Below are 13,081 nucleotides of genomic sequence, written 5' to 3'. Positions count from 1 at the left end.
AAGTAGTCATCACAATGCCTGCCAGAAAACAGAGTGGCTGTGAAAAGCCAAGAGATCAGTGGAAAAATAGGGCAGGCGAGGGCTGTGAATCAAAGTGCACACGGCTCCTCTCAACCTATTATGATTCATGCACCTAAAAGCCATCTTCAGGAACTGATTATGATTCACAATCCCAAAGTCAAGGACATTCTATCCCTGGCCATTAAACCATTAACAGATATAGTACTGTGCAAAAGTTTTGCTAAAAGCAAATTGGGTTTGCTTAACTCCCACTAAGGCTGCCTCCCTTGCTTCTGTTTCCTCACGTAATCCTAGACTGAAATGATAATGTTGAGCTGAGGGCTCTTTATCGCCACGGTATCTACTGCAGGACTCGTTGCTCAGGATAGTTTTTAACTGCGTGATGCATAAAAACCTAAACATCTATAACCATTGTGTAGCACAGTACAATATTAATCTGCAAGCGACTGTGTTTAATTGGTTAATTCTTGTATATTTTTCTCCTTTATTCTTCCGTTGTTACAGTGCACACATTACTGTACACTCGCACACACACAGAGCCTCACAGTTTTGCTCGTTTATTCAGTGGGTGGGTACTTGGGCCATAACAATAATATTATGATTCTACGTGAGACACTAAGTGCAGTAATGAACCATTATTATGCACAGACTTATTATTCTGTAACTGCCTTAAAACGCCGAACTCCACCATAGATTAATAAATCATCCATTTTATTGTAATTTGAGTGCAAAGACATGAATCGGTTGATGAAATTGAAGGGTTTTCAGACTTTCAATCACTCGCTTTTCATTTTCAAGACGACAAGAGTAATTTGTAAGAGCGTCATTATGTGGTCTTCCACAAAATTATGATGCTGGATGCACTTTGACAAGGAAATAATTGTATCCTTACACAAGTGCTCTGACATTCAGTTGTATGAGGAAAGTGTTGCACTGTATAATTAGGCGTTATTGATTGCATCTAACTTCCCCTTCTCAACTTATATTTCTCTCAGTGTTTTCCTCATGGCTTGTGACCTTGTCCCAATTGCACAAGTGGCAAAAGGAATGACTTTGGTGCACTTTTGCCAACGATTGAAATATACAAGGAAGGAGCAAAAGGCCAGCTATCACCAGGGGGAGAAGATTATGTTCCCTCTGATGCATGAATCCAAACCCTCCTCTTTTACTGCTCCTCAGCTCCCTCATTCCCTCCCATTGTGTGTTCGCTGTAGTAGCATCTGGTTAATGGGCCTCTTCAGTCGATAGTCTCTTCCATCTTCTTACACACACATACAGATTCTGTGTATAAAGGCAAACACACATACACATTCACATTTTTTTTTAAAGCCTGTAAATAGATACATTTTTGTCCTTTTAAGTCTGCTGCTTTATAAGATGTGGGAGAATAATTTCTGAGGAACATTTAGCCATTATGTGTATGTCAGTGCATATGGACACTTTATTGAACATGTGTGTCATACAGTCAAGTGTGCACTGTTGTTTGCAACGAAGAGATTATTCTGAACAATGAAACAGTTCATATTTCTTATTAGAGGGGTCATGCAAGCATTCTCTCTCTAAAAAAATAAATAAATAAAGCAAGTCTCTTGAATTAAAAGTTTTCTTTTGTTTATTTAGTCCAACATTGTTCTTTTTTCAGTGAAAGCTAATAGATGCCACAAGTAATTTCTGGTCTCGGAATAGCAGATTCCTGGGAAGGAGGCTGTATAAAAGAAACATATAGATGCTGGCATATAGTTTTTAGAAAGTGAAGCTTTTCGTTTCTCACCGCTTCTTCTCCCCTGTACACAATTTTATGTAAATTCAGAATCCTGAACTTTTGGACATACACTCTAAGCTTGCGTGGGGTAATTCACATGGGTGATCCTACTAAATGAAAGACAAAGCCAACGGGCTGTTTTTCTCCGAGCTTGAAGAATTAGCTAACGAGGAATGCTCGGAGCTGGACACAACATTACAGACTTTCCAGTTTAACCCCTCCCATCTAACAAATAAGCAGTGATCTAAGGAATGGAGCGCCATTATTAAAACCAGCTGGAGACTTGACACAGGCTACAGGCACGCTAACATCATGCTATTCATGTTACACGTTCACATGATCCTGTACAAGTCTATGCAAGGTTTGACTTTTGTAACTGAAACCGAAGGAATGCCTTTCTGCGTAACGCTGTTCTATAAAATGCTGACAGTTTGTTGTGACAGTATGATTAGCTTTGGTGGACATCTGGGCTAAGTATGTTCAGTGGATTTTTGTGTGTGTGTGTGTGTGTGGAATTGACCACTACAAACACAGCAAACTTAAACATACGGGTGAAAAGAGGAAACTTTTTCATTAGAAATTAGTTAAAGACTGCCCGACTGCATTAGGCTTTGTGGTTGTGCTGATACTGGCAAACATCCAAATGTTTAAAATGTTCAGTGGTTATGAGAAAAGCCCAGATGACACAGATTTGATGTTTACAAAATGACAAACAAAACTCACCCTGCAGTGTTCCCCCTCCCCCCATTTCACCTGCTAGATGATGGATAACCCATATGCTATGTCAATTTTAGCTTCTGTATTTAGACAGCTTTGCTTTTAGCTTTCTTTCAAGATATTTATTGGTTATTCGTCATGTCTGGAATGTAATCTTCCGGTGAAAGACATAGGAAATGTGTTTTGTAGATAAAATTTCAGTTACAATAAAGCTTGGCTTGGGCTGTGATTGAAACAATACTGCTCCTAAGCTGCACTGAGCCCACCTGTTTGTTCTTCTGTAATTGGATTCTGCTTCATTCCATTTGCCTTAATGCTGATGCATAATGCAGTGTACTGAGGGAACCGGCCATTACCAGCTAGGGGACAGGGCACGGAGGAGTAACCCGACCTCCCTCTCACCAATCCCATCTTGGGACATCTAGGGCCTCTGTCCTTCAAAGCAGCCACTTGCTTAGGCTGGATGGATTGATAGTTGGATTGTGGGCCTGAAGGGAGCCAGAATAGCAGGTGTTGATGTTACAGCCTACAAGAACAATAAGCTGGCCCTCAGCAGCTTGTTAATCTAAAATAAGCAGGCACTGGTGTGGACAGTTTGTGCCCAGGTGGCAGAATCCTCATCAAATAGCGAGCATTACGAGCTGCTACTGAAAAGAGAATGCAAAGCCAAAGCTCAGTCTTTACGATGTAGACAAAAATGTACATACATTCAGTGCACCCATGATCGGTGCACTCATTTAATCAACTCTTGAAATAATCTAGATGGTCATATTCTATATTCATAATATTAGTCAAGATAACAGAAAAAAACCTACTTTAATTACTCATGCATTATTTCTATTGCGTAAGAGGCAGATATCATGTTCTAGCCAAGTCAATGAACATCCCAACAGCATGACAGAGATGCCCACATGCTCTTTGCTGTTTTCATCAGGGCCATACTTCTCTCATGATCAGCTGTCTTTGTTAAGTGGCTAGTGTCGATGGCTGTGACTGAACTCTGCCCACAACAGTGATGAAGATAAAACATCTGGAGATGGTGTGCGGCTGTTTGGGCGCATATGCGCGCACACTGAGAATGAGAGGATAAAGAAGTGCAGCAATAAGAAGAGTGACATAAATTGCGTGGGCGCTGGTGTGTGTATGTGACTGAGTGGGTGAGCGACGTCGGCCAAGGTTCATTAGCGTTCATCGGCTGCCTCCACACCGAAATAATAAGGTCCTTTCTTTCTCTCTCTTCCCTCTTCCCTTCTGCATCTGCTGAATATGAACTGAGCTGTGAAAAATAGTGTCTGATCTCAGGTCACCTCTCCTGTACAGTGATATATGACGGAGATGTGGGTAACAGTTGATGAAGTGACAACATTAAATTGGTAACGCTGAGGTTAAAAATCAAAAGGGAGCGAGAAATCCTGATGAGCTGCACAGAAGGCGGATGAGTATGCGGCGTGTTTTTGATAAGAAAACTGTCGTCGGGATTTTAGGGTGACTCAGGAGACGAGAGCGTGCAAATGCAAGAAAAGAACGGGTCAGATGAGATGGAAAGTCATTAGAAATAATTCTCTTAATGAAAACATTTCCCGGCTTCAGGGACGGCTCACGGCTTTTTTTCCACCACCTTCAGAAAAAATGGATGCTAGTGCATTCATTGGAGCAATGTGTACAGAGACGGGTTTTTTTTTTTTTTAAGAAAAATATTCTTCAGATACGGCGGTTTAAAGAATAATAATAAAAAAAAGTTATTTAACAGGATATGCAGAAGAGGCAGTGATAGTGCTTGGAAAGGGGGAAAAGGAGGAAAGCGATTTTGAAATTGAATCCTGGCTTCACTGCATCAGACTGATCCACAGAAAACATAAAATAATGCGAAAAGACACCTTAGTGGACAATATGGTCTCACTGGAGCTGAAGGGGATAATAGAAAGAAGAACTAGTAAATAGCATGAATGTATCACAATAGTGGCAAAAGCCGACTCTTCTTTTTTCTGCTCTGACCCCAGACAATAAAATTTATTGCTAAACTACTACATGTTATCTTACCATGATGGATGCAGGCAGTACTCACCCACTAGACTTCAGCTGACATGTGTTTGACCCCTATCCTCGTCTACAGGAGACAGCACCTGGTGCCTCAACACAACGCCATTAGTGGTCAACCACACACACACACACGTTTGCACACGCTCCCTTTGAGATATTTTTAGGGGATGTGATACAACCACCATGGTAGCTAATGCTGAGAGATTCACACCCCGTGGACTTGACAGGAAGGGATCCATTTCCTGACAGGAACCGCAAACCATCCACACATGTAGCACATACTGTACATCCTCGCTGTGTGAACTTTGCGCTCCTGAAAGAGGATTGATGTGTTTCTATAGGAATACATATAAATGTGTACATTTAAAGTATCTGCATGAGAGTCTTTAACCAGGTTAAATGATGGGAATTATGTTGATCCCACATTGAGCTAGTGCCAGTTTTTGAATCTCAAAATGGTACAATTAAACTGCGAGCAAAGCACTCCACTTTCCCTAGGGTGATTTCTTCAGCACATCTGTAAATACTTTCCAGCTGTAATCCCACAAGAACCGCAGCTAATGCCATAAAATCCACTTGCGAGTCAAAACGAACTATTAAGGTTTGTGTTTTTCTTAATAAATTACCTCACTTCTAGTTGTTGTCTACGGGAAAATAAATATATTCATAACACAATCATTAATGGATGGCAAGGTGTTGCGGTGGTTAGTGCTGGAAATTGCATTCCCCCCTGCAGGGGTTCTCTCCAACTTTCTCCCACAGTCTAAAGACATGCATGGGGTTAGGTTAATTGGTGATTCTAAATTGGCTGCGGGTGTGAATGTGAATAGATAAAATACACAGTTGCATTGTTTGTTCATTGTTTACTGTATATATCTGATGCTATATAGTATTGAAAGCACCATCTTTTTACCTGTGTCTATTTTCTCCAGCCTCCACTGTTGCTGAAAATGGGAAAAAAACCTGCTTGAAGCTCAAAGTTTTCGTCCGACCAGCAAGTAAGTGCAACACAAGGCTTTGTAACCGAGCTTCTTGAAGTAGCCGGTTGGAGTGAAAATCAAAGCACTTTATGTCCACTTGTCTGGTTACCGCACTACCTTGAGCTCACTGTTGAACATAGCTCTTTCACTTATCACAGCACTGCTTGATTTGCTAAAAAATAAATAAATTTGAAAACATGAAAATGATGATAGACATTCACGTCAAATAAAATAATCTGAATATCTGAATGTTGCCATGAGCTTTGTTGCTTGAGATGTTTATTTTGAGGGCTTGGGGGCTACAAATGTCACTAACCTATTTGGCACATACCTCTAATGATTTCTCATTCTCCCTATTTTCTGTTATAGACAGCTGTGTGAAAACTATAGGTGTACATGACCGCGTTTTTGATGTAAACGACAAAGTAGACAATACATTAGAACCACGAGGTTAGTATGGCTTCCTGCTTTTTTGATTCACTTCTGTATGAGTTCCAGCTATCTGTATATGTGTACCTTTTTCTGTGCCTCTTTCTTTTATGATGCCAATCTGCCCTTGCCTGTCTCTATAATGCTTCTTTTAAGCTGCTTTTTCTCCAGAATATCAAAGTGGTGTCACGTTACTGCTGCTGCATACATGATGTAAAATGCTGCTCATGTAATATTCCCAGCTGCATGTTGTGGTCAATGCCACAACATGCAATCTTTATGCTTACTAAAATTCTTCTGCCTGTATTTTAACTAAGAACGTCAGTTTTAAAAACCATTAAATAATATGAATGCAGTAGGCACAGCCACACAGTAGCTATACATTTGGCAAATTTTAATCTTTTTCTTTACTCTTGACTGACTTGCTGTTGGCTCTGTAGCACAGCATTGATTATTTTCTGTGCTCAGAACGCACAGCAGTTTTATGTCTTCATATATCAGCCTAACCCAGTCTCTGAACTGAAACACTCCACATCACCCACATGCTGTTGTCTCATTCCCAGCACCAGCTCACTGCAAGGTCTGAAATAACAAAAAGACTACCCCACTGTCTATATTTTTTATTTATATATAGATATATACAGTGATATGATCATTGATCACAAAAAAAGGATTCTGTCATTTGAAAATGAGATCTGCTGCATTCTGAAATGTCTTCACTGTGAAGATAAGATATTATGATACCTAAATGGGACACAAATACACAAGTCCAGGCAGAGCAATGCTGCATCCTAGGGCATGTTTGATACCCATCTGCTTCTCCCCCCTTTGCCCGTCTTAAAACCCTGCCTGCATCCTCAATGGCTGGCTCTCATCTTGCAAGCTTCTTTTGGCTCATTTCCCTGTTATGCCTTCCAAAGGAGAAACATGAAAACATTAATTCGTCATCTGTTGTCGCCCTGTCTCTGCCCAATTTCTACCACACACACACACACACACAGACACACAAACACAACTTTGTATAGTTATGTAACTGTCCAGTCCTCTGTTCTGTCTATCTGTCCTTTGCTGTGCATGGTTCAGCTCCTTTCCCATGGTGCGGTGGGCACATGGCTGCTCACAGATACTGATGCCACTGCCAGAAAAACACAGGGGGCAGCTCACCTGGGAGATGAATTCAAAAATGTTTCTGACATTGAGAGTAGAAACATTATATAGCAACTGAAGTTCATATGGCAACTCAGACTTTATGGCACAAACCCAAACATCTATGCTTTTCACTAACTGGTGAAAAGTATTATTGGTAAATAAGAAATATTCTCACACGACAAATGTGAATGCACTGCCCAGGACACACACAAAAAAGTCACAGACTCTTGATATTTTCTTGGACCACCTGATGATTGTGACTTTTTTCTGGCCTGGGAGTGTATTTGAGAATATGTTCACTGAATAAGCTTTTGTGTGTATGATGCACTGTTAAGAGAAATCTGCATGTACCATAGAATTCACTTCTATTTCTTCCTCTTCTTCCTTTCTTTAAATCCTTTAGACGATACCAGCCATGAACCGGCTGAGCCTTCACGAAGTGAAACAAATGATGTGCCACGCCTCCAGAAAACAAGTCCGCTTCTGGCTTCGATGCTGATCTGCTTAGCAGCACTCTCCACTTTATAGCGCCTCCCTCTGTCCCGGAGGTCATTTACACCTAGCGTGGCCTGAACCTGCCCAAGGCTGCAGGGTAGGGGGTGGGATTTGGGTGGATTGCATTTGCTTGTTTGGGCATAAAAGCAGGCTTCTCAAGGAACCCTCTATTTTTTTCAGAAAAAAAAATATTTAAGTGGTCTTTCTCCGTCTGTGAGTGAAAAAAAAACAAAAGTTGATGTTAGAAGCGGGAGAAACAGTTCCCCCCCTTAAACCTTCAACTAAGATGCCAAATCCTGTTTGACACATAGTGATTCTTACTTTCCCGTGACTTTTGACATCCCTTTACATTATGTTTCTGTCATGGCAACGCTGTTTAGACATACACATATACACACACTTTACATAACACACGACATTACAGTGCCGCAGAGTCAAATACAAAAAATATTGACATCAGCATTAAGCAGGAGTAGAGTTGTTATACAGTAGCCAGTTTTACATAGTAGGACAGTGAAGATGCTAGGTCTTAGAAATGACTGTACATACGCAAACAAATAATCCTGAGACCTCTCAAGGAGCCTTTCAGAATATATTTTGATTGTTCTGTTGGGTCATTAAAAGGAAAAAAAAAAGATTTTTGCATCTCCGTTCGTCTAGAGTTATTTTCAATTAAGTAAGAAAAGCTAAGAGTTAAAGACGTAAGAAAAGAAGTGTGAAGTTTCAAGCAGAAGCAAGACGATAAACCTGAGCACTGAAAATTAAATGCCCGGTATGCACCTTAGCCCAACAGGTCTTCAGACTATGTTGGTTCAAAGACGGTCTGAAGATTATTTGTCATTCAATCTCCAATTTCCCTTGAAAATAGAGTGTTTGTATATTTTGGATAAGCTACTTAAAAGGTTTAGCGAATCTTTGAGTTAATAAAGGTAAAAACCATGAAAGTCTGCTCAACAAAGCATTGCTCTGGCTAACAAAGCAACTAAATTGAAACTTTCTCACCAGACATTTTTTTTGTTTCGGCGGATATCAGGATCAAAAATCAATACCTTCTCAAAGTTGATCGTGCAATTTCACAGCAGCGGTCACAGTCATTTTATACAATGTTTACTGAGCTAGGCAGCAATTTGTTCTCTCTATTCAGTTTGAGAATTAGTCAATATTAACACTCCCATAAACATTTGCATCCACAGCCCCCCCACCCCTCTATTGACGGTTAAAAAAATTGTTCGAAAATGATTTGCAGCTTAATTTTTACATCTCTATAATAATACAGATTCTAAAACTGTAGGACTTTTGTACTGTGTGACATCAAGCTAAATAAGAAATATGAAAGAAATCGTGGGAAACTGTTTGAAAAGACATTTCCATTATTAGTGCCATACTTTTTCTTGGATCCCTGTCCCATAAGTGTAACCACAGCCTTGACTCATACAGTAGATTTACGTAAAAGTGAGATGTTTTTTAGAGCCAGCTCGTTGCATTAGCTAATGCATAGCTTGTGTTTGCCGTGTGAATAACAACAACAAAATCCATTAAATTCTAGGCGACGCACTGCTTTATTTAGTCTGGCCAGGTTTGTGTTAGCACTTAAATTTAAAGGAATTTGCTGTGATATAATGATATTCAGCTTCCTTCAACTCCCGCTGATGCACATGGTGAGTTAGCATAAAAAGCTTTTATGTCTTTTTTTCCTTTTTCTTTTCAGATTGACTTATTTCTTAGTTTTAAAAGAAGTCTGAACACACAGAAAAAGTGCGGCAACTGACTTCCCTTCAGAGCCGGGTTCTTGCACGAGAAACAGGGCACCAATTGGTCTTGAAATATGGATTCAGAAATGTAGAAAAATAGCAAGAAAAGGAGCACGGGAGCAATTGCATGTCCACCTTCAGCTTCTTGTGTTACTGGCTTAAGTGACTCTTTAATGAGGTTCAAAATGACAGGCATGTGGACCCCATGTTGTGGCAAGGGGAGTTATTTCTGGTATTAAAAATAGATGCTGGAAGGCCTGGGGGGTCTCAGGGGGAGGTAGATTTCCGCCGTGGGGGGTTTTAAAGCACCAATGACCTTGCAGTTTGAGAGAATTGGTGAGTGAAGGAGACAGAAAGAATTAAAGTGAGAGAAACACACACACACACACAGATGGAAAGACATGAGAAGTAGCTGAAGGTAGTGTGACTAGAGTGCCTAAAAAGTAAAAAATAAAAATCCAAACAAAGTGACAAAAAATAAAAGAATCCATTCAACACTACTGGAACAAACACCTTCTCTGACAAACGTACATTCAGTAACATTCAGTCTCAAAGGCACATGGTAATGGTTTTGCTTTGTGGCTGCCTTTTTCTGTCTTTATTACTAGAAAGACTGCCTTTGCCTTTTGCCATTAGTTTTTTGGGGGGGGGGTTGGTAACAATGCTATTACAGTGGAATAGCAGCTCGGCTGTGAGGGGTGACAGGAGACATGCCATTTAATGAGGTACTAATTTTCAGGATAACACCACGGGGAATGAGCACTGCATATGATTCGAAATGGATGCTTGCGAGCAGATTAACAATAGACTTTTATCGGAAACCAGCTTCAATTGTACTCTTATTAATTACTTAATTACCAATGGTATTTGTCATTATTGCTATCATTGTCATGATTTATTCTGTACACACCTTAACCTGGGAAATGAGGATCAACTTAAATACTGGATACTGTGTATCCTGAGGTAGTCAACCATAAAACATGTAGTGTTAGGTTAGTATCCGTTTTGTACCTTTCTGGAGGACAAAAGAAAAAAATGAGATACATCATTGTTAAATCTGTATAATTATTATTGTTATGATGATGATGATGATGATTATGACTATTATTATTAGGAAAACTTCTTGATGTAAATAGTGTTTGATATTAAAGTATTAATTTGGTTCTTATGTCTTTTCTAAAAAACAAACAAATACCATATTATCTCGGGGTTTTGCGGAGTGTGTACTGTCTTCAAACGATGCATTGTGTGTTTTGATACTCAATGCCTAATGAAACTTTGAGCTAATACACAGTGGAAACCTGTGGGCGCTGAACACGTATCGGTGAACAGCAGGCTGGACTTTAGCCAACAGGAGGCTCATCTCTTACATGTTTCAAACCAGTCACCAACCACCACGTCTTCATGTCAGGATCCTGCCTTGATAAGAAACATTTGGGACTTAATGGGTGGCCTATTTGTACTTTTTTTTGCCTTCAGTGTTTGAAAGCATGTTGGTCAGCTCAAAAATCCATAACTGGACTGTTGGCTTTTTAAAAAGAAGGATCTCACTAGTTTCATTATGTGGCATGCGCATGAACTTGATGACATGTTTAAAAAAAAATCATTTGGAAAAAAAAAAAAGTTTTCTTCTGCTGTTATTTTCTTTTCCTTTATGATGTATTAGATTTTCATGTTCATGTTGTGCGATTTCTTTTTTGGTTTTTTTGCATCCCCATTTGAGTGCTGTCATTAAACTGTGTAGTTACGCAAATGTACATAACAAATATCATTTTTGTGAGGTTACAGTGGGGTCAGTCATTTTGTAGTTCAAAAGCAACTTTAAGTTTTTTTTAATAAGAATGACTCTCTGTATCCATCTACTGAAGTCATCCCATGTAGCTGCACTCTGTCTTCTCTGACTAGTCATTCACTTTCTGCTCTCCCAAGAGGAGGTGTTTGGGAGTGTATACATCGTGTGGATGTTTTTCAGTAAAAAAAAAAGAAAAGAAAAGAAAAAAGAAAAGGAAAAAAAAAACGTGTGTGACCTGTAAGTTTGGTGTGTGCATGTCTCATTTGCTGTTGCTGCAGTGAATGGGAAGCGGCAACCCTCTTTGGCAGCAAAGAGTGTTTCCCATGCCTTAGCCCTTCAGCCTCTGCCCTGGCAGCCCGGTCTGTGTACAAGACGCTTTCTGCCATTGTGCTTTTACACGGAACAGCTGCTGGCGTCGAAGAGACTACGACGGGGCCCTTCACTTTCTCTCCCTTTTTAACAACCCTAAATCACTTGTCACTACGGTAGACATTGGTCCCGGGCACAGTTCAAGGATTAGCGCACCCCCTTCTACCAATCCAAAACCGGATTGTTAGCGGGGTAAAGCCCATCATCGATCCAGGTTCCGTGGGTTCTCAGCTCGCCTCTTGCTGATGAGCCACTTCTTCATTTTATGTCTCATTCTTCTTGTACTTGTATAACCCCATCCCCCACCGCACCACACCACCTGCTATCTTTCTTCCTTCACCTCTGAACTCAGCTCCCACTTTGCCATCAGTGGGGAAAGTTTCCAACCTGCTCTTTTACATTATATAAACAAAAATTAAAAATGGACAAAAAATGATCTGTATTTGTATATACACATGTCTGAGCTACTATGAGTACTACAATAAAACAGAAATCCATTGCTTTGCTGACTGTGCTACTGTTTTTCTTTTTTTTTTTTGTAACTCATTTTACAAAGATATGGAAACTTAATTTAAATGTACGCGACCATGGCGTATTAAGAAGTACTGTATTAGGGTTGTTTATTGCAGTAAACATTCCTACTGTAACTAATAGAGAAAATGAACATACTCCTCTGACACTCGGGCAAAATCATGTCTCATTATGTGCCAAATTGAATGTCATCAGCGTGCGCACACACACTTCTCTTTAGGTTTCTCCCTATCTGTGCCCCTGCCTAGCTGTCTGTGCAGTAAAATCACACTCTGTAAAGACAGGCAAAGAGGAACACCATCCATCAGGATCAGAATAAGACCTTAAACCTCCTTTCACTGCAGTCGGGCACTAATGAGGACACCTAATAACCTTCTGCTGGACCCCATCAGCGCCATTTAGCTTCACCTTCCATTATCTCTGTTAATTAGACTGAGAGTCGGCAAGCCCTGAGGACCAAACGAGGGGAAAGGCCCTCTAATATGCCAGTTGGATTTCAGCAATGTTATGAAGTTCGGTGAAATCTGACTTTATAGACTATAAATATAGGTTAAACATCAGCAGAGAACTAGATAAAAAAAAAAAAATAATAATAACAGGATGAAAAGTTGTGCTGCCAGTTTGTCGTCAGTATTTAAAAGCACCGTAGCATAAAATGCATTGCTACAAAAGATCGGATGCAGTTCTGTGGAAGATAATCTTCTCACAAATTTGGTACTTTTTTTTAAAGCATCAGTAGAAAAAAAATACGTTATGCATGAACACACTTGACATGATGAGCCAATTAGTGTCAAGTTGTTCTTCCTGCTGTTATTACCAAAGAAGGCTCTAGAGATGCAGGTGTGTGTCTCTAGGAAGACCAATAAAGGCAAATCACTGAGCCTGATCATTAAATTTGGGAAAATGATTGCTTTATGTGAAGATGCATCCCACATGTACTATTAAGCTGTGAACATACTCAACATCTGTGACCAGCAGTGAATGAGTGGCGAGCAGTGGGAAGAGACGGTCTTCAATAGAAACCATGCCACCCTTGAGATAGCCA

At 40.0% G+C, this 13,081-nt stretch overlaps 1 protein-coding gene across 2 annotated transcripts in view; it reads left to right on the top strand.

The window, feature by feature from the left end:
- The window catches only part of efna5b (ephrin-A5b), a 104,294-nt gene extending 92,280 nt beyond the window's left edge, over positions 1–12,014 (top strand). The window contains exons 3-5 of one of the 2 annotated variants that reach the window (XM_084945283.1): positions 5,473–5,538; positions 5,890–5,970; positions 7,502–12,014. In XM_084945283.1, the coding sequence (XP_084801409.1) occupies positions 5,473–5,538; positions 5,890–5,970; positions 7,502–7,626 (272 nt within the window). In that variant the 3' untranslated portion in view covers positions 7,627–12,014. The remainder of the gene's footprint in view (positions 1–5,472; positions 5,539–5,889; positions 5,971–7,501) is intronic. The other variant, XM_084945284.1, reaches the window with a different exon arrangement.
- Positions 12,015–13,081: the final 1,067 nt, after the last annotated feature.

The sequence above is a fragment of the Perissodus microlepis genome, chromosome 12 (genome assembly GCF_051167445.1).
Source record: "Perissodus microlepis isolate ML-2025 ecotype Zambia chromosome 12, ASM5116744v1, whole genome shotgun sequence".
NCBI lineage: Eukaryota > Metazoa > Chordata > Actinopteri > Cichliformes > Cichlidae > Perissodus > Perissodus microlepis.
This window is presented reverse-complemented; position numbering and strand designations above follow the sequence as displayed.